The 22,927-nt window shown below is 43.4% G+C and overlaps 1 protein-coding gene across 2 annotated transcripts in view; it reads right to left on the bottom strand.

Annotated features, from left to right (window-relative positions):
- The window catches only part of TRABD2B (TraB domain containing 2B), a 298,441-nt gene that overhangs the window by 5,633 nt on the left and 269,881 nt on the right, over positions 1-22,927 (bottom strand). Inside the window, exon 6 of one of the 2 annotated variants that reach the window (XM_049808878.1) lies at positions 19,658-19,927. In XM_049808878.1, the coding sequence (XP_049664835.1) occupies positions 19,658-19,927 (270 nt within the window). The remainder of the gene's footprint in view (positions 1-19,657; positions 19,928-22,927) is intronic. The other variant, XM_049808879.1, reaches the window with a different exon arrangement.

Below are 22,927 nucleotides of genomic sequence, written 5' to 3'. Positions count from 1 at the left end.
GCACAGGAGACCAAGCAGCTTCGTTTCTCTTCCTGGCTTTAAGCCATTTTGGATCAAATCACAATGCCAAACCCAGACTCAGTGTGAAGTTTCCTGTCTGTGGATTTGCCTCAATAGTGGTGTGATTGCTTATTGATTGTAGCTTGAGTTAGTACTTTGATTTGAATTTGCAGCTTGGAATTCATCGTGATTCCCATGACACCGAAGGTCAAAAAGGTCCATTTACAATTGATTTGGAAGTTTTAAGTTGTAATCTCCATTTCATAAATGCATTGCATTTCCATTGCATCCATTATTGGATGATCCGTAATCCACCAGTTGTCACAGAGCAGCACAACCGAGCACGCAAACTGTGCAAGGTGGAGTCTGCACTTAAAACAAGGCACTCTGCTGTGGAGCAAGGAGAAAAAAAGACAAGTTCCCCTGCAAACAAGATGTGACACTAATACCTGCAGATTGTCTGTGTTACTTTCTAAATCTTCTGTTAAAGGGGATTTGGAGGCACTGAAAATGACTGTCAAATAATCTTTTATGGGGTAAGAAGCTATATGCAGTTCTAGAAATATTTAGCTACAGTATCTGAGATCTTGACCTTTGAAGAAAAAGGCTGCATCTTGCATAATATCAGATAAAAGGGACAATACCTTGCTCCAGATTCACGCACAGAAATAGAATTTAGTAGCACTGAAGGCTTTTGTCTTTTTCTGTCTAAGCAATACCAAGATAGCTTTTAGCTCAGATGCTTCAAATGTGTTGAGTCAATCACGAACTGTGAGAAGATCAGAGTCCACGCAGAAGAGGGCACTAGTAAACACACATGCGGGTCAACGTCAAATCCAACAGACAATCACTGCACACTACACTTCACCTCGGGTTTTGGGATAACTCATTTGATTTCTTCCCTCATCCTTTATACGGTCACCACACCTTCTGGGTGGGATAGTAGTTCTGTAGCTAGAAGTGATCTTAACTAATGTGCAATGAATTAGAGTAAAAAGAAAATGCAGTCTTGAATTAAAGACATGGGAATTACTTCATGGGAGCAGATAATCCATCTGACCAGTATTAGGACTTCGACAGTGAAAAGCGGAGCTTGTTCCAGGGGAACAAACTGCTGTAAATAGAGAATTCTGAAATCAAGCCTTTCTAGAGAGAGCTCTTATCCAAATTCCCATGGTGGGTGGTTGGTTTATGTCTTGAACTGATAACACAAGTTACACAGCTTTAGAGCTTCTGCTATATTGCATCAAAACCGCTTGCAGTCACTTAATACAAAGAGTTGATCTGGGATAAGCTAATGCCGCTGTTTCAAATTTGTGCAGCTTTTTTGAGCGGTCAATTTAGTACTGGCAAGAATGATACCAGATTAGACACTCTGTATCCAAGCTCCTGCAATATACATAACATCAAGTATGAATGACCTTCCCACAGCGAATACAAAGCATCATTAAAGCATACTTCTGACAAAACTAGGTACTACACGCTCAGAATAATTCAGCAGAAATGCAGTCATGCTCCAACTTCTGATCCAGATCTCAGTTATCCTGTTGAGTGATGCTGTGGTGCACAGACCTGGCAACGTTGACAGTGGGATCACAATTTGGTTTTTTTTTCCCCTGTACCAGTTTTCCCTAAGGTAAGTGTGGGTAAGTGCTTGTACTCATCTTTTGGTTACTGCTTGTCACTTTACAGAACTACACAATTTAGCTCTAAATTAAATTTTAAACTGCAAGGAGAGTCTGTTTTTCAATTCCAATTTAAAAAACATTGCCAAAATGCCATTCAGACTTGCAGTTTGGGTCTACCCTCCTCCTGACACATTCTATGGGCTTGATCCTTCACTGCAATTAAAATGTCCCTTGCGCAAACTGTCTTTCTGCACCTCAGGGATGTATTGTGTGAGATGTCCGATGGGGGACACAGGCTGGCCAGGGAACCTGTAAAAGAATCACAAGCCCATTCATCAGCCAACTACATCTAAGGGATTCCTAAAGCAGCCTTAAATCAACATTTTATATCTCTGTATGAAGTTTCCAGTCAACTGCTAGAGGTGTTTTGTTGTTTTTTTGTTGGGGTTTTTTCCCCCTTGAAAACAGGTATTTTTTTGGGGAAAAAAACCCTACAGTTTACTTAAAATCCCAGGGTTTCCTGTCAAAAGACCTGAGAATTTTTGACCACTCTTCTCCTCAGTCAGCAAGGTCATATTCTGTTTCCAAGACACTAGATTTCTCTAAAGGCTTCCTTGTTAAGATAAATGCTGTTAGGTGGGGTGGGTTGTTTTTAAAAAATCCTGAAGTGCTTTACAAGAGAAGAACAGTGTGTTTCCATTAATGGGTACAAAGCATGCTAATAGCAAATGAATCACAGTTTATCCATATAAGACATTTTCTTAAATGCAACTCTACTTCTAGCCAACTGTCAAGATGGTTTAGAAATTTTTTAAGAGAATGATCCCTTTTACCAAACGCTACAAAACTCCTTGTAAAACCTCTGGTCCAAGTTTGTAACTAGGCTGTTTCTGTAGTGAATGGGGAGAGAAACCTCTCCAGAATGTGGTCCACCTCATTCCAGTGCAGGTCTCTAGGGGTTACATACTCTTGCTTGGGGTTTTTCTCTTCCTAGGGGGTTACAGAGGGGCCCTAAACAGCCAGGTTAGATTACAACCTAATCTTGGAGGTGGCCCTGGTGTCAGGAGATGATTTCTCCAAACTCCCTCTGAGCATGTTTGCACGTGCACGTAGGATCTCACTGACCCTCGGACCTTCCCTAAGGGTGAAGGCAGCAGCAGAGTCCCCTGAACTCAACTAGAAAACTTCCATTGTCCTCAGGGAGGTTTTGATCATTCCTGAAATGGACATAGGGAATAATAAAAATGAATCACAGATCTGAGACGTAATAATCTAAATTATTATCATGCCTTCTCTTGCCAGCCCAGGATGTTCTGTATTTCAGTCTTTTGTGTCTGATAAAAATATCTTTAATAAAACATTCCACATGATCTGTGGTGAACAGACAACCACTGGCTCCACTGTTCATACCTCTCTTTTTTGCTTCTGTGTATAGGATTGTTTTAAAAATTTGGAAGACTCCAGGTATCTTCTAGCCAAATGACCTGCGGTATCATATTCATGAACTTGTACTTTTGATCAGATAATAGGGCAGTTTTTCCAAATCAGTGCATTAGTCATATATTGTCTTACCATCATTAGAACATGTAAAACTTTCCCCAAAAATGGGGCCTCAGGCACAGGCTTTGTGAACGGACCCTACTGAATCCAATTACATGATTCAAGTCCTCTACGCTGGGAGCATGCTGAAGCACCTTGATGATTTGGGATCATTTTAAAACTGAAAAATAAAACAAACACACATGCAGCCCTTTGGGGGAGTTTCTGTTCTGGTTTAGCTTGCGAGGACTTTGCAAGGAGCTCACAACCTAAATTTTAGCATGACTTGGTTTATCCATATAAGCAGGGCTCATCTGACCACATGTGACACCACAACAGAATGAGGGAAGATAGGACCAGGAGGAACTTTCTGGCCATCTGTCCCAAAGACAGTGACGAGATCTAAACCCCTCCTGACATTTATGTCTAATCTGGTCTCCAAAAACCCTTACAATGATAGCAATTCCAGAGTCTCTGCAGACAGCTATTCCAGCATTTCACCGTTCCTGATGTCCAGAATTACTGCCTAATGTTTCACCAAACCTCCCTTGCTACAGCGCGTGTTCGTGACTTCTCCTGTGCCCACGGACAGGTTTATTCCTCTCCTCTTCTCAGCAGCCTTTCAGGTGTTTTGAAGACTTAACCATTCTTCTCTCTTTTAAACAAACAATTCCCTCTGCCTTTCTCTGCAAGTCCTCAGGTGCTTTCCCTCCGTCCTTTCTTCCACTCTCCCCTGGCTCTGCCTAGTTGAGCAGTGCCTTCTCTGAAGTGAGATGCCCCAAACTGGAAACAGTAGGTCTAGCTGGGATATTGCCAGCCCTATGCTTTGTGCAGTAGGTACCACTGCTTCTTTATTTGCAAAGCAGAAGAAAGTGCATGAAAAATATGCATTCTCCAGGAAGATGGTCTTTTCACTACTTTTTGCCCCCGAAGTCCAAACTGCCTTTATGGTCCCAGTAACTGTTCTGAAGCTCATGAAAAACTGATGGTGGTCTGAGGGGGTGAGGATGGACCGAATTATGGTGATATTTCTATGCATTTTTAATCTGCTGCCATGCCTCAGTTGCAACACGGTTTCTGTTCAGGGTGGAGGATGTGACCCTTTTAAGCATAACTTACAAAGTGTTTGGGGATTTTTCTGGATCAAAGGAACTATATAAACACATGACAACTATTTTTAATAAATGTAAACAAATGTGGACTCAGACAGCCCTTCTTACAATAGCATTTGATGAAAGAAGCTTACCAAGACAATGTGCCAGCATAGATTGAACCCTGAAAAAATGCATGTTTCAACTGAAAAACTAAAGAGCTAGTAAACTGAAAGAAAATTTTTGAGTTAATACAATAATGGCTGTTTTGCATTTGTGATTTGATGTTAACCTTATGATGGCTAGGTTTTTTTTAAATGATATTAAGCATATGCTTCCTGTTTCTTTTCAAACAAATTTTGCCCTATTTTTTTTTCCTTTTCATTTAATGAACAGATGTGAAAGGAGTTGATCACATTATTTTTCTGGTGATCAGAAATAATGTTCTGCTAGAGAAGACAATTATTCTTGGAACTAACCAGACCTATTTATGTCACCAAAATTTATTAATCAAGATTTGAAAAATACATCTGCTTAAAGCGCTGGGACGAACCCATTGCAGTATGTAAACAAGCTGGCTGGCAAGAAGTCTGACCACACATTTGAAAGAAAAGAATAGGTGCTCAACCGAGAGGAAAGAAAAGTACATTGGGGAAAAAAAAAAAATCACACTAGGAATGTCACAAGGATTTTACTGTGAAAACCGCTAAAGTAACCTCTTAAAGGGAATGTGAAGTCCCCACCTCCTGAAATTTTCGTATTATTTGATGTGTTTCTGGAAGGGATTCTTTAGATCAGCACAGGCTCTGTTCTCCCCAAGCTTCATCTCTCTCTTCATCATTGCTTTCCTTATGGACACTGTTCTTGCAGTCTGAGGGATAAATCCTGCAGGATGCTGAGTCTCTCGGTCCCAGACTAGCAGGACGCTAAGCACTGCAAGCACATGAGTGCTTCCAGCAAGGCTAGTATTCACACACTTACAACTCAGCACGTCCTAAAGTCCTTTGTGGGATCAAGGCAAAGAGGCTCACGCTTTCGCAAGGTTCAGCTGATTAAAACATAATAATCCAACCTGGATCTGATTAAGGAATTCAGTTTTGGTCCAGAGGAGGCCACTACTTACTTGCAGTAGTGTAGTAAACTGCCTTTGCATGTCTGAATGAGTAAGCAATATCACACGCTGGTTTGTGGCCAACAGAGAAGACGGGGATGAGCCAAAGAAGAGCCTTATCTCTACTATTTTCCCTTTACCCCAGAGCTATTGGGAGCCCCTGTCTTTGGCCATTTTCCACACCGCAAGCATCCATCCTCTCCGCGAGCAGCACAGCCGCGCAGTTGCGAGGAGGTTAGCTGTAGCCACGCTATCGATAGAGGGGTCAGGCAACGACATCGGGAGCATTTCAACGACCCGCCGCTCTCAATCCGAGCTTTCCTTCTGACGAGACTCAAATGGGAACCATCTTTCCACCTGAGAGGAATGTCACGCTCTGATCCGGCTTTAATTCAATTCTCTGGCTCCTCTAGAGACTGACAGCGAGCAATTCTCCTCCTTGAAGGAGGTACCCGTGAGCCTCCTGCCCCTGTGCGGAGGCAAAGGCAGCGTGTGTCCACTGATAGAGGTCTGTTCCCCCAGCCCCGCTCTTTGTTAGGATCACGTCTGCCACGGCTTATCTCTAGGACAAAGAAGAAGATATCGAGGGGAAAAAGAGGGAAAGGGAAGCAGGCGTTGGGTCTGAAAGGACAGAAAGCTGTGAACAAGCGTGCCAGGACCCCAACCACTCTGTCACCGTGTGCTGAAGCGCAGGAAGGTTGGTGGTGGGGAGCAGGACACGGCACACAAGGATGGGATGCTTGCGGGGTGAAGGGAAGGGATCTGAGGCACCTTCACCTCCTGAACGTGCAGGATCGAGGCGACCAGCAGCACCTGCAGAAGGTGCCATCAAGGAGAATCACGGGCAGTCCTTCAGATGCCCTGGCCTTTAATAGGATTTAAAGGGTGGGGTTAACTGTAGCTATGCCAGATGCAGGCTTGTAGTCAGAGCTATTCAGCTGTGTTCCCGCTACAGTTTGTGGGGAACAAGACATCTCCAGAGGACAATCCTTTCCCCCCAAAGGCATGTCTCTAAGGCAGGCGAGACGAGCTGCTTCCGAAGATCTCCATCACTGGAATTCAGGCCTCCTCAATCCCAGCCAAGCTTTTGCCCCAGCGAGGGCTCTGACCAGTAAGGATGGGTTTCTGAACTGCGACGGGGCCGCAGCGTGGGGAAGAGGAAAGCTGCTGATTCTGCAGCGCAAAAAGCAGAAGCTGGTGGGGACGCAGCCTGCTGTCCTCTCTTTGGGGTCTTGGCTCTGAGGTTTGACATGAAGGAGGGGAAGGTGGCTTACTTGGATCAGGGCATCCAGAGATGGCGTAAGCAGGAGGAGGCTCAACATTGAAATGCAGCTCAAACGCCTCTGGTGCATTTTTGGCCCCCTCTCTGGATGGGCCATGGGCTGGAAGCCAGGAGATTTGGGTTTTATCCCGATGTCACCCACCGAGGAACCATCAAAACCTCATTAAATCACTTCTATTACTCCCCTGACTCTGATCGGAGTCAAGACCTTGACGCCACCGACATTAACCCAACGTCGCGTGATTTGCAGGTCCCGATTGTCCAGCCCACCTGCGAAATACCTCCGTCATGACAAATTCAGCCCCAAAGTGACAGCAACCTGCGGCGAGGCTGAGCACTACAGGGGCATCCTAAAGCCACGGGTGGGTCATATTGTTAAGGCAAAGTGTGTCATCTGCTGTGGGGCCAGAGGAGGGGACGGGGATGGGACGGAAAGGGACAGGGGCAAGGGAGACTGCTGCATCGGAGACAGGGGAAAGCGGAGGAGAGGAGTTTGCTGCCACAGCAATGCAGCCTGAAGGTCCCCTGGCATGGCGGCACGGTGATGCAAAGGTGGACATCAGGATGCATCTGGCAGGTAGGGAAGGAGCAGGTGAGAAACAACTCCAGCACAGCCCGAGGGCCCTTTTCTGAAGTGAATTTCCAGCACATGGGAAAGTTTCCTGCACCTCCCGGTCAGGTTTAGCTTTCCCCCATCCCCAGAGGAGACTGGGTATGGCCCTTTTCAACCTCCCACCCTGAAGCCCTTCAGAAAACCCTGCAAATACAAATCCTGCACCCACACATGTGGCGGTGGCAGAATCAGGCCCGCCGCTCCTTTCCAGACAACTGCCGAATGGTGTAGAAACACAGAACGCTGTAAAAACCAGTAACCTTTGAAGCACACCCTCTGAGTAATTACCCCATTCCCATCTAATGACTTAAAGATGTTATATTCCTCTCTGATTTGGCAACAACAAAGATTTCGACCTTATTAAAACCAGCCCATCAGGAAACTACATGTCATCCTTTAAAAAAAGAAGAAAAAAAAAAAAAAGAAAAAAAAGAGGGAAAAAAAAGAAATTAAGTTCCTTAAAATCCCTGTGAACAATAATTCAAGATACTGTAGCTGAAGACCCATGATTTGTTGTAGAGTGTCTGGGTGGTCCCAAGGCAGGAGATGACAACATTAGCTCTTTCCTTTGCCCTTCTAAGAAATGCTTTGATGATTCTCTAATATCCTAAGAATATCCCCCCGTGATTCTGCACTGGGACGAGGCAATCACAGAGCCGGGATAATGCATCCCAGTTTTACCCAGGGCCTGGCCCTTGCCAAGAGGGGATAGCTCAGAGCCCTTTGTTTCACCAGTTCTGCACTGACATCTGAGCCAGGATGTGTTCACGATAGTCTAAATAGTGATGTGGGCTCAAAAACATCCACAAACTCACCCCCACCCACTGCACACATCTGGCCGTGTACCTGATTTGTATGCACAATTAAAGCACTCATCATCACGGCTCAAATAACCAAGTACTTGTTTCACTGGTCCTTGGACAGATGATTGCAGTTTTTACAGCCAAAGTAAGCAAGAACATCAAGGGTGCATACACAGACAGGCTTAGTATTGTAAATATCTTGCCAGTGATGCAATCTGTGAAGACTTTTGGGCAACCTGCTGCCACACAACATGTAAAGAGTTAATTTGTTGGTGCTGCAATCAGGTGGTTTTGAACCAAATCCCAAGCACAAGCAGAGTATCTGTCTTTTGTCTGTATTTTGCAGAGTGGCTGCTCTCACCAATACAGTCCTACATGCAAAACAATTTGCATTTTTGGGGTGGTCAAATTCATAATCCATATTTTATGACTTGGGCTCAACCTTTCAATTAATTAGAACCAGAGTGACTCGGTCTGCCCTCTCCTATGTGCACTCCAATGTTTGTTTGGCATTGTGTGGGCCCTGTGGCTCAAATATTTTTTGCAGATGCACAGAATTAACCATGCATGTTTAGATGTGCTTGGGGAACACATACATTCATAGACTTGTATATATTTGACCCTGTCACTTTCTTGTTAAACACTGTAAAAGATATCGACTTTCCCCTCCAGATTTTAAAATGATTTAGAATAGGCAGTAGTGGGGAAATACCTAAAACATCCTGTCAAATTAAGTATTTTCTCCAAGACTGTTCTCTAAGACACACAATTATTCCAGCTAAGAATATGCCTGTGCAATATATTAAGGAACAGAATGAACAACTAAAATATAAACTGGCTTAAATGGATGTCCAATATACTGCATTTTTCCATTTGATTTTCATTTTTCTTCTTCCTTCTCCCTGTTCTTTTTCCATCTCTGCGTAACAGTTATTCTCTCTGCTTAGTCTGTATCACATTTTTCTCTCTGCTTCGTCTGTATCACATTTTTCTCTCTAATTCACTGGGCTCACTTTCCTGCTCACTGCTTGTATTTTTCCAGAGTCTCTCTTAGTAAGAATAATTAAGGTTGGGTCAGATCTTTGAACCTGTTATTTGGAGCAGTATTGAATTCAAGCTTGTTCCACTGAACAAAAGCACTGGCTTCTTTTTCTTTCCAACAGACTCACTCTCAAAATAAAAAAAAGGTTCACAGGGTATATCTACCAGGCAGAAATGCCAAGGACATTAAACTGCTGCACTGCCCACAAGGTTTGGGTTCCTCCTGCTGCTTGCAAAGCAACTACAGAGATACCAGCCACAGCACAAAATCCTTCCCCCCAAGCACTTCCAAACCCTCTGGAAGCCTGGAGATGCCATCAGTGGCTCGTAAAAAGCTGCTTGCTGGCCTGCAGGGCTGGAAAGGCTGCAAAAGCTTTCCCTGCCGGGTGTCATAACCCGGACCCCGAAGCGTCTCTGCAGCACTGAGCTTCTGTGAGCACGGTCCGCACCACGTCTCTCCACGGTACAGCTACATGAGGCATCCCTGACGCCCAGCAGCTCAGAGGCAACGGGCTTGGCTCCCTCGCCTTCCAGCATCGTGGGCTCAGGCCCCAGGTATAATGCTTACTTTGTTCAGTTAAGTTATTCAGGAATTGTAAAGAGGAGATCTGAGTGAAATCGGAATTTGGCCTGGCATTTTCATAATTGCAGGAACCCAGCTTTTATAGCATTAAAACCATATGAATTTAAATAAATCCTACTTCTCCTTCATCCCAGTGAGTAACTGGACTTAGACCACAGCCGCCCTTTGGGGTCCTGCTGGGTTTTCAGCACGCAGCGCGGCCCGCGCTGCCGGCAGTGTCAGGGAATCAAATTTCCTCCCGTTTCACTCTACAATGAATCTGTCTTCTTAGATAAACCCGCTCCCACACTATAACTGTGGTTAACCCCCTCTTATAAACCAACTGCCCACCACAACTGTAATGTCATCTTCTTCCCTGTCATACTTTTCTTCACTTGATTTCACAGGGCATGAAACTCACTAGTCGGAAGGGGAATAGCAGAACCAGAAATAAATCCCATATTCCTTACCCTTTTCCTTTGGGCTAGCATTGACGGTGTTGTGTGTTTGCATTTCCACTGAATTTTAAAGACATTTCTTTTTCTTTACGGTAGTTCACTGGAAGGTGAAGTCTTTTACATTTTATGGATTTTCTGTAGCTCTGCTAAGTCCAGAGCTTTACCTTGAGGAACAGCAGATTTGCAATCTTTCGGGGTTTAGATACTGCTAGATACGAAGATCACTCAAATACATAATAAATCCAACTTAGGGTTGCAGTGTTTGAGAAGTTTTGTTCTGGCTTTTAGATGGCAAGTGATCTCTTCAACACATCTGCGTATCCCTGGGGCAGATAGCCATTAACACAGCAAGCAGCGTCCTTTCAGAGGTCCCATCTTCAACCCAAACCCCACTTTTGAGACAACTCCATTAACTTTTCTCCCTGATGGGTGCAGTGCAGGGAGCAGCCATGGCACGGATGGGTCTCTGTTGCTTCCATAGCCTGAGCAGGAGGGAAATGTCTTGCTCCTGACCCCAACAGCTCCAAACCTCATGTGCACAGGGGTCCCACCTCCCCGCAGGGTCACTGGTGGCCGTACCAGTCTAGGGAGAGATTCAGTTTGCTCTAAAGATGGAAACGGCCACATTTTGTCAGCCGAGTAGTGCTGTAAGTTAGGAGTCTGAATGTGGAGCTGGCCACCACCACAAAAGAAGAACCTCTGTATCAAGAATTGCAATTTAGGAAGTGCAGGTGCTTTACTAACCACGTCGGTGTTTAAGAAATCCAACTCACCCTGGGCATAAGCCCACTCAGCGCTTCTTACGGTGTCTGCGACTGCAGTCGGCCTTGCAAGTTTAACGCAAACCACGATCTTCACCCACCCCAAACAGCAGGGTAAAAGTGCTACTGTGTATTGAATTTTCTCTGCCTGTTAAAGCAGACAACTAGTTTTTCAGCTGAGTGAACGTAAAGAGTTTTGTAGAGCTGTGTAAAAGTGCATTTCAGATTTAGAGGAATTCCCTTTACATTAGGGTACTCGGTGAATTTTCCCTTCTTATCTGTTTGATAGGAGCCAGAAGTATGCTTTTATTTTTTGTGTGTGCGATAGACAATATACCATGAGGAGTCATAGTTAAAGGCTCTAAGGAGCCAATTCTCAGAACATCTGGCTAGTGAAAGCCCTGGATATGGAAAATATAAATGTCAAGGCTCATATTTATAAATTGGAAGGGCCATGACGACATCTGCTAACAAGCTTTCTTCCAGAGCCCATTTGCTGTACATGGTTATTCACAGGCAACAATAAACATGTGCATGGATCACATGCATGGTCTGCCCTTCCTTTCAGTCGCCAAAGGAACACACGCTCCAATAACACACAAATGCTCTGTTCTCACAACACAGAAATACAAGTGTTTGCAAACCTCACAGCAAAGCTCTTGCATACCAGACCACAGTGGGGGGTACATTGCTAGAACAGACTAAAAATAGCTGGAGAAAAAGCCTTGCATTAACACAGAAGACAGTCAAACTCACTTAGTGCTAACTGTTTCAGTGGAATAAGCACTCTCCTTTTTTTTGCCTTGCTCCACAGGAAGCACTTTGTACTATAGGTCCAGTCCTGAAACCTTATTTTTATGATGGAGCAGTTGTGGATGGGAATCTCAAGACTTAAATAGAGTCTAATCTATTCAACCGCAGTAGCTTAATATTAACATTAAACCAAACTGTAGGTAAAATAAACTTGCTTCTACGTTTATACCCACAGGCACCTTTTTTCCAGCTTAATGCCAACTCTAAGTGCATTTCTGATGCCTGAGAAATAAAAAATTGATCCAATGCATAAGCATAAAAGTTTCGCTAACGACTTATTATTGTAGATGTCTGGACCACAGTTTGCCCCCAACAGGCCCCCAACACTCCTGGCATTGGCCACCACCACAGAGACGGCCCACGAGGCTGCCAAGTTGTCAAGAGAAGGACGAGCATCAGCAGAAAGAGCCTGGATTGCTTTTACGATGTCCATGAACTTAGCAAAGAATAAATGGAGCCAATGCTTACTGTCTGCAGTGCTCTTGGCCACACATACATCTGTGTGAATATGGCAGGAAAAGCAAAGAAGATGAAATAACATGGGGGAGGTCCACCTCCTGGTTAAAAACATGAAGAAGCAGGATGCCTAGCTATGCCTCCTACCTACTGCAGTCTGCAGTAATGCCAGATGACAGACACATGCTCCCATCTCAAAGGGGTTGTGCTGAAGGCTGTAGGCTCCAAAAGCCCACACTTTCACTGGCATGGACTGACTGCAAAGTGACGTGCAGTGTTTGTAGGGTCACAGCCTCCTGCAAGGTGAGCGCAGGGAGGTGGAGGTGGGTGCGGAGGTCTGGGGATGGAGATGGAGATGCTGGAGGGGTCCCTTCCTACTGCTTGCTCCAGGGCCCATGCCAAGCGCATGCAGCCAAAGTTAAAAAGGGCAGGTAGAAAAAGTATTGGAGAAAGAGAAAATTTAAGCAGAAAATGGAGAACTGTGGGACCGAAAAGTTAACAGGTTGTCCAAAATCAAGAGGAGTCCTGGCACTGGGTAAGGAAATGAGACCGCGCTGGCTGAGAAACAGCGGAGCAAGTGGGGATGTGCATCACGGAGGAGAAGATTATCATAACTCAGCAGCTGCTCCTTCTTGAAATTGAATCCTAAGCAAACATTTTGTTTGTGCTGCATCAGACAGATCTTAGGTGGCTTAACAAAGCTAGCAATGGTAGGGCTATGTTCAGCCCAAGTCAGAAATACACCAAACTGGAGCAGATATAAATATATAATATAGACTATATTTACTCAACACATCCCAAATGAAAAGTAGAAAACAAGAAAGGAAGAGAAAACTCGTAATAGGTTCCATAAAATATCTTGCATTGTATTTTGAATCTTAATCAGCATTGAGGAGGAAAGAGCAGAAAGTGCTCTTGGATATCCAGTGTTGAAAAATACCTCACTGTTCAAAAATCCTAGCTTTTGCATGCTCCAATTTTGTTACTTGCTCGCCTTCAAAAATATGGATTTAATATTCATGATGGATTTAAATTTCACGAAAATAAAATACTTAATGCATTACCAACAAAGAGTTTAGTTTCACGAAATAAAACTGAAATCTATATACAAATTATGTCTCAATTTCCAAGAGACTTCTGTGTTCTTTATCGCTAATGATTTTATTTTCAGGTATTTATAGCTTTCATTAAAATACGGTTTGCACACTGCTTCATATTAATTGTTGATACCAGTGGTGAGACACTTAAGCAATAGTCAAAGTATATAAGCAAAGCTTTTGCTTAATTTTTTTTAAGTTTATCTGTGTTTGTTTCATCACACAGTGGCAGCACATTATAGAGAAGAACAACTGAACAAAGCAAAACATACAGATCTTTTTGTGTGTCTAGCTGGTGAAAGTGTGGCCGCACATCTTTTCAGCCCCGTCTGGAGGATAACAAATTAACTCTTTGACATTACAAGGGGAAAGAAGTTATCGCTCACGGCCAGCTGACAGGGAGGGTCTATTAGCATGGAGATGCTAGAGTTTCGGACACGAATGTCAGGACTTCCCATCCGTTACTGCGATGCACGAGAGAGTTGTGTGCCGAGCCCAGGTTTCACAGCTTTAATTAATACGTTCTGTGCACTCTGACCAACCTGATAATCCAAGAAGCCTCAATAAAAACCATCTAGGGAGGGAGGATATGTCATCACTGTATCATATGTTACAGTCAAGAGATTTACCTCTTATTTATACTGCACTGAGTTATACCATGCTGTTATTTTACTTCCACTGGAAGGCTTGTGTACTCAGGGCTGTGCAAAGGGCATGATGAAAGAGTTGCCAACAGTGCTTTTTTAAAGGAGGCATCAAGCCATCTGCTCATCTTTAAGGGGGATAAAACGGAAACAGTAAGAAACGAAGAAGGGGAAAATGCAGTATTCCCCATGCTTTGCTCTCTGCTCAGGAGGAGCTGAGGATGCCTTCACAGAAGCAAGATTGCGTGTTTGAGAGAGGCATGCAACAAGGGGAGAAAGAAGGACCAACTGACACCCTGCTTCACTGCCCATAATGTCTTCTTCTGGCCACTATATGTCCACCAGAGTTCATAAAGAACTGGGCAAAGCAAGAGCAGATTTTAGACCAGTTCAAGACATAAAGGTTCAGCTTCCACTGAGGAACCAGGAGGAAGTATTTGTCCAGGAGGTGTTTTGAGACCGCTCAGCCTGACAGAAGGATCTTGTACCCAAGCTGTCAAGCCATGAGATTTCTCTGATGAGTAGATATTTGTATGCCATGCCCTGGAGACTGGGAGAAGTCACTCATAGGGACTGCGATCATGAAAGATTCCCGAGAAGGAAATCCTGCCAGGAAAACAGTGAAGAAAATGGTAGACAGAAGTGCTGGAGGAAAGCCACACAACACAGTTAAGCCCCAAATAGCAATGAGGTGGGAAGGTGGGACTCCAACACACCTACGTTCCCGCTGTTCCTGGCTGCTGGAGCGGTCCCTTTGGGAGACAGGTTCACTATAACATGTTAGAAAGGTCCTGAAGCTGCATCCTTATCTGTGGTTGAACACAGGGCAAATAAATGCAGTGGTGGGAACTGCTTACTTGGCTGCATGGAAACAGGCTGGAGGAGGGAATGATCCCCTCTCCCCATGAGCATCAGTAGGCATGCACTCTTCAAGCTGTATCCTTACCAGGGAGGCGGATAGAGTAATTTAAACAAACAAGGCCCCAGTGATGGAAATTTCAAGCTCAAAGCTACCATATGGAGGGAAATCATCTGACCACAATTTACCTGTTAGACTTCAAAAGTGTCTAGGTCTCCTCTAAAGAAAAGCAGTCTTTTCTTTAATGAAGTTAAGTACTGTATTTCAGCACTGTGTGTTGTGAAAAGGAAGCAATTTGGATTCATTTACTGAAATTTACCTTTCAGATGCAGTTAAGTGAAATTAAAAGTTTGCCTGAGTTGACAGAGTTCTGTTTTCCATCACTGCATTGTCTTGAAAGAAAGGATAACAGGCTAAGTGCTTAAATTCCATCCAAACTGATAAGGTTCACTCTATACAGGCACACTTAGTGCAGTTTATTACACATTGTCTCCCTTCATCCATCACTGGTATAACTTTTTTTTTTTTTTTTTTTTGGTCTAAAATAACTGTTGCTTCCAGAAGAAATTGATATTTGTGATGTTGTTGCATCTGGGGTTGAATAGTCAGCACCGGGCTATCAGAGAAATGCCATTTCCAGTTACAGGGGGAATTAATTTCATTTCCCACTAATGGCAGGTTTTTCAGGGCTGAGCTTACATCTGGGACATGAATTATTTTTTTTTCTCTTCTGATAACAATTCTTTTCCTTTAATTTATTTCCTGTGCAAACGAAGCATCTGTGTGTCCTCGGTGTCTTTCCAAACACCATCTTCACCCAGATCTCTTTCTGAGATTCTCTGAATTTGTTCACTACATCCTCTCAAATTTCTTCCCACCACTGCATTTCTCTCTTTCACAGCCCCCAGCTGCCATCGCTCCTTCCAAAGCTCACACTACCTGAAACACCCTCCCAGTTACTAATACCTCTCCCTCCCTTTTCCCAGGAGCTATAACGCTCCCTCCCCAGCTGGGAGAGGTTCTCTGTTCTCTTGGGCTGGTTTTGTTTGTAGCCTTAAACCGTTTGCTCTCTAGAACAAAGGTGTGATCCTGATCCGGCCTTCATTGACTACTCTGAAACGTCACAGACATTTCTCTAACTCTTTCAATTAACTGAGCAGCTCATCATGAAAAGCCAGTGAATGATCTGTAATTAATTATTTATATTACAAGGGGAAGCTTAGCTAACAAAGGGTCAACAGGAACAATAACACGCTCTGTATGCCAAACTGCAGCCTTCCAGTCCAAGGGTTTTGCCTCCCTCCCTGCTGCCCCAGCTAGTTTTTAGCTACGGGAGCTAGCTAGTGTTTAAGTTTTGTCTAAGTTCAAATCCCTCCTAAAGACAGACTTCAGATCTGCACATTTCTGCAAAATCAAGTCATTAAAGAAAAAAATCCCGCTACTTGAAATCTCCTTTTAATTTTGTTCTTGACAAACAATTTCAAACACAAACTGCAGCCAGGCAGGGCTTTTTCATTTTGTTTAGATTTTGGGGGAAGGAGGCAGAAGGGAGAGGAAACCACACATTTCATCAGGATTTTTTGTTTTTTAATAGCCTTCAGTGTAGTCGATTACCCAGGAGATCAGCAAATCTTAGCTCTGTCAAACTCAGGGAGAAGACAGAGCAGAAGCTTTCTCATCCTCCACAGCGGTACTAACCCTCCGACACACAAATCTAAACACCATCCACGCAGGGGTGCCAACTCAAATGCCTCAGCTGTTAAGACAGAACAAAAAGGAAAGGACAATCTCCAAGGTATAACTGAAAGTAAATACTAATAATGATGTGTGACATTAAATGATGACTCATTTTTCACAAGGCCATTTCAGATTGTAGCTATAACCTCAGATCAGACCCGAACGACTGCGTGAGCTGAAGTCTTAGTGGAACCATTAATTATGGATTTCCTGGCTTTTATAGGTTGGAGTCAGACCTTTGATGTTCCTTTAAGATTGTTCTCCTGTGTTCATTTCCTTTGTTTCTGTGTTGGTAGCTTAAAAAAACACCCCAAGATTTCCATGGAAGTGTATGAGATAGCCTACAAATGCGTAGTCCATAAAAGCCCTGCAATTCATGCCTCATAAAGTCCTCTAATCCACGGTCAATAAAGCTTTGGGAAAGAGCTGTATGAACCAAAGTCATTTCACAGTTCAATGAGGTTCATACAAGAATCAATAATCTGGTTTAAATTTGCCTGGATTTGTCCTCCACCTGTATATTTCTCTTTGACTTTTCAGGTTGAATGGCAGCTCAAACAGCTGAATTCTGGAGACCTTGCATGGAAACAATGAGCTTTATGCAGCTTTCACCCAAAAGCCATAACAATGACCTAAATCCCTCTACTTTGTCTCAAAGGTGAACAAGTGAAGTTTCAGGTGACAACAGGTGAGTTAGGAAACTCAAACTGGAGGAAGAACCATTTGGAAATACGGGGCCATAGGCTCCAGGTAATACTATATGCAGAGAGCTCAGTCCATATAGAGAACATGGGGGGCTTCAATTTAAGTATATGCAAATGCACAGTGGATCTACGGGACAGGCCAGAGTGTGACCTTCTAGTACACTGATTATCCTCCAAAAATGAGTGCTAACAGTCTCACTCTTGAGTGCTGGTGAACATTATTGAGGCAATACAATATAAGTTCACATGCTTCTCTCCTGCACAGGTAACACTTCGTTGCCCAAATTATTGGCCATCCTAGCTGTTTCCCCCCAAGAATGATCATGCTATGAAGTCTGGTGACAGGCACACATTTCTGCTCTTTTTTTGCCAATCAGAAGAGAATCGGTTAGAAAGAACTCACTGTTTATTGCCTTGTGCAAGGTCCAGCTTGCAATTAATGTTGATGAAACCCAACTGCCAAAAGCACAATATGCAGCAGCTGGTTTATGAAAGTTGAGACCCCATCCAATTTATGGAGAAACCAGAGCTGGTTGTGAGTCTCTGATTTAGCTGAACAGTTTGTATTTTTTGTTTTGTTTTGTTTCCAGGAAAACACCAGAAGTTACTCCAGAACTGTAGAAGCACTAAAACCATCTGAAAGCACTAAGGCAGACTTCCCTTCTTCCAGCCTTTCCTCATTTCTAGGGCTGTGATCTCCCACTAATATCTCCCTGGGATCTTTCAGCAAGGCAGGCAACACACAGTGTCTGGTTCATCACCAGCATGGTGGGAGTGAAAACTTATATTTCCTTATCCCAATCTCCATCCTTATGAAATGGAAGTAGAGGGTTAAAAGGTTTTGATTCAGATGAAATCTCACAGGAGCACAGAGTGAATAATTTAACTCTAACCTGGGGAACTACCCTTTTAAATACTTTTCCTAGGAACATTTCTTACTGAAATAAAAACAGCAGAAGGCACAAAAGTCTGCCAAAGCTATGGAAGCACTACTGTTTTAAGCCCCCAGTGGCACATTTCCACAGCCATATCAGGCCCAATATCCTTTCTGGATAGATAGGATGGGGGCAGAAGGATTGTGCCTAACTGCCAGGTTCCCACCAGATCTATTTAAGCACCTCACTTGTATGACACATATGGTGAGCTGGACCAGACACCCTTGTGAAATGCTGGGACATCATGGGACACCATGACTTGGTGGCACCCAGGCGGAAGAAAAAGGGAAAAGTCCCTTGTCCTTGAGGCAATTGACTATGTTGAACCAAATGCCTCTTAGTTCATGCTTAAACATCCTCTGCGGGGAGGATCCAACCACTGAACACACTTTAAGAACAAAACACATGAATTCTTCTTACCAAGGCTGGCAGTAACCTCAGAAATAGCCTTACTATGTTAAGATTAATATGCACCACCTTAGTAACAACGCTTAGAGAACTCACCCTCAGAATACAATAAACTACAAAAAAAAGAAGAGGCAACTGCTCCATTAAAAAGAATGAATAAAAATTTTTAAAAAACCCCAAGAAACAAACCACAAATATGAGGAGTTTTTTTCCTTAGCAAAGGGAGAAGCCTATGAGAGACTCTGACTCATTATACTTGCAAGGAAAATGGGAATAAGAGTAATGCTCAAAGACAATTATTATAAGTATAGGCAAGCAGCCAGTTCCCAACAGATTATTTCATTCCTTTCACTTGTTAGGAGATCTATAAACATTGTGGTTGTTTATCTGCCCATGACTCGGCCTAGATAAAAGCACTGAGCTTTCCCAATTTTAGAGGTGGCAGAATAAATTGCCCAGGAATCCTAAAAGCACACATCAAGAAGCCCTGGTCAAACATGAAGGTTCTTATTCAAACACTGAATTGGAGATTTTAACCTCGGCTCAAAACTGACCACAGAAATGTGCCTACCTCCATTCTCTTCACATAGAGGCCTTAGTTAAATACTTCATTTTGCCTGTTTGCTGTTTTCAATGCAGTCTGAGTGTTAAAACATTTCAGCCCCAGAACATAGTTATGAAGACTGAAAGTCAAATGTGTCAGAATCTTAAAAACTCCCAGGAATATTCTGCATGGTTGGAAAATGGGCAAGTTTTGGGGCTGAAAACTGACAGTAAAGATTAGAAAATAATTATTGCAAGAAAGAGGGCAAACACAGAATATTTTCCATTCTGATTTTTTTTCCCGTTTTTACTCTGACAAGTCTTTGCTTCTGTGTATTTTAAATATTCTAAGCATTAGCTTTTTTTCTCTTTACTTTTAGATCAAACATGCCTATGAGCCTTCCTCCTAGTTCTTCATTAGGCTCCAAAACCATCGCCTCACTCCCTGTCTCTCCCATGTAGCCTTTCTTCAACCCTCCTTAGGGTCTAATCGACAAGAGCTGGGATCTGTAAAGAGCAACGCGTTAGGAGACAGCAGGAAGAGGACAGGGACCATAAAAGTTATGACTCACCTGTCTTCTATCCGAACCCAGAGATCATTGAACTGCCTCTGGCGATGGTGTTTGTGCTGCTTCTTGTGCCATTTCTTCTGCCTGCCAAACTCTTCCAGCTGGCTGATGCTATCTGGCAAAAGGAGGTGAGGAGACAGGCTGTCTTCTTCGTCCATCTGCAGGGGCTTCAGGGAAGGAGATGTCAGTGGGACCTGCTCAGAAAGCTGCACAGCGGGCAGGGCTGTTGCTGAGGACCTTTCCAAGGCTGGGCTTGGCTTTGTCATCCTTGAACTGCAAACCACAACATTGAAACGTGATGAATAAGCGAGGGATCGTGTTAAGAAAAAAGTGAAAGCAGAGGACTATGCTACTTGGTGGGTGCTCCTGACTGCTAAGAAGGTGTACAAGGAGAAAGGCTTTTGCTCTGAGGCAGCCACTAAAGACAGCAGTGGCATTTCCTAGCAAGCTTTCAAATAAACACTAAACTGAGAAAGGGGGAAAAGGCAGTTGATATGCTATTGCTGTTTTCTGGCATTTTAATTACTTCTTACAGGCTTTGGAGGCTGCGGTAGGGGTCAGCGTCACCTCCCCCGCCGGGCTGAAGGTTAAATGGCAAAACTGTGACTCCCTCTGAGGAAAACAGATACCATAACAGCAGCTGATCTTAAATTAATGAGATAACACTAGTTCCCTTCTTTTTTTTTTTCAACTTTGGATATAATCTGTGGAAAACAAGTCACTGTTTTGACTGCAACACTAATTACCCTCGGTCATCCGAGTTAGGATTGCTGACAGGGAAGCCCAGACTGATGACAGAAGCATGGTCTAATAGGTAGGCTGCTGGGATGGGATACGTGAGACCTGAACTCCAGCAGTTTTTGTATAATGGAGAAATGAAGCAAAGAAGGGGGTAAATGACCTGTCCAAAGCCGCCCTGAAACAATACTGCCAGAGCTCTTCACTCCTGTTTGAAATACTACCACCTCTTGCATCCGACTGGAACTATGCAGAAAAAGCCCTTTTATTGTTTTCATCTTCTAGAGTTTCACTAATTTTAGAAAAAAGTCAATACAAACTTTCTCCTTTGATATGCAGCCCTGTGAACGTACATTTGTGAGCTAAGATACTTGAAACAAAAATATAATAAACCAGTACTGACAGTAAGTGATTTTTTTTCCTCCCTAACATCAGTAGAAGTTCCTGTTTGGTCTTAATTTCAAGAGAGGAACTTTTTCTGTCTCTGGGATGGCCCAGTGACTTGTAGGTACAGAAAATGGAAGAGAATTAATAGGCAGTATGAAGCTGTGGTCTGCAAAACTATTTCTATTACATGGATGCTATGACTTTTATGACAGAAACAATTAAAGCCACGTGAAAAGTTTTGCCTCCTGAGTGAAACCAGTAAGACATTTTAATGAAAAAGTAATAAAAAATCCTGAACTTCATTGGTGACAATGTACAAAATGTGCTGCAAGTGAAACCACATGTTTCATTTATGGAACATTTTGTTCTCAACCAAAAAAGTCACATCTACTACTAATGGCAGGTTTTTTTTTTTTCTTTTTGGTTTTTTTGAAGTCCATAACAATAGCAGTCAAGATGGTCATCTCAATTTCCACTGCATTGTGTTTCACCCAAAGGTCCTTCGAATAGCTACTGATAATTAATCCTTGCTACTATATGAGACTCACTGGCAAAAACTGCAGTAACTTTGTCACTTGTAGCCAACACTAACGAAGCTCTTCAGAGATCATATGACAGACACAGAAAAGAAAGGCGCTTGTTTAAGCTAATCCTAAAATTCTCCAAAGTTGCTTTCTTAATAAAATACACAAGAAAATCTCGTATTTTTCCTAGCATTCAGTCTCGGAGCGAGTCCTTTTCAAACTCATTCATACTTGCTCCATGCTCTATTTTACATCACAGAGAGATCTGCTGCTTCTGGATTTTTTTTCTCCATCAAGACTTTCTTCCATGATTCACATTAAGGATGAGTTTTCATCAGTGCAGCACCTTTGTTTGTGAGATCCTGCTGCTCTCCAAAGCCTTCAAGACTTCTTAGGCTGTGACATAGGCTCATGGCTGAAGCAAAGTCATCTCCAGACTCATGTAAAATGAAAGGCTCTCATAGGTTTGCACTGGGTGGGTCCCTCACGCAGACAGTTCTTAATATTTATCCAACCATGATGGTGGATCAGTGAAGTATCAGCATGCAAATGCAGCCATTTAGCAGCTTGGAAGGTAACAGTATGAACTTGGGTAGGACAGGTTAGGCAGGTAGGAAGGACTTGGGCCAAGGATCTACAAACACCATGTGGGTAACTGCAATGGCAGCAGGCAGCATTGGTTGGCAAGAAAGCCACGGCCTCATCGCCTGCTGCACTTATGCCAAAGCAATGGGAATACAAGCTGGTTGATACTGCCCAAAGACGTTCTGGTACTGCTCTGGACACCTCTGCTCTTCACTGTGTGGTGTGAATTCACCCAGGTCTGCCTCTGCAACCCAGCCGTCCATCAGCACACTGGGGTGAAGAGCACTGCCCAAAGTAGATGAACAACGTGATCATCACAGCTGGAACTGAGCTGTTGCCAAGATTTCTGTTTCCATTGACTTTCTTCTCCTCGCCGCTGAAACTGTGCCTCGTGTTCTGATCAGTCAGTAATTCCTGGAGAGGCTGAAGGGAGGAGCAGCCCCCACGTCAGCCCACATCTGCCAGCTCAAGGCTGGGGCCGCCATTTGGTTCCTTGAATGGTCTTAGAGCCATCTGAACACATACTTTCCACCTTTTAACACCTACTATTTTGTTACACGTGTTTACCTTGCTCTGAGCTCCTAGTAAACTGGAACCAGTAGAGAGGTGTTTTTATGGGTTGAGATTTTAGAAACCACTTAAGACGACTGGCAGCTCACTTCTTATTAAAATTAATGAGTTTGGGCATCAAAATCCCAGTGGTGGCTTTGAAAGCTTCTAGCTTAATTGTTTCCACTACCATCACATGAGCCACAGGTTGTAAACTCGATATTTCAGAACATTCTTTGGGAAGAGAATAAATAAACACTGAAGAAACATTAAAATGCTGTAACCTAAAGAGGGTTATAAACTAACCACTTGTACTTTAGAGTTGACGCAGGGGGAATAGCTCCACTGTGGCAACTGCATATTACATTTGGTCGATACTTGGTCCATTATTCCTGTACTACTAATAATTACCCCAAGACCTAGGAGGGACTGTTGAACGCTGTACATTGATGCATGCTCGCTTCTTTCCAAAAAATGATTTTTTTTTTTT

This window comes from Accipiter gentilis, chromosome 8 (assembly GCF_929443795.1).
Source record: "Accipiter gentilis chromosome 8, bAccGen1.1, whole genome shotgun sequence".
NCBI lineage: Eukaryota > Metazoa > Chordata > Aves > Accipitriformes > Accipitridae > Astur > Astur gentilis.
The sequence above is the reverse complement of the archived record's forward strand: the minus strand, read 5'-3'. Positions and strand labels throughout refer to the sequence as shown.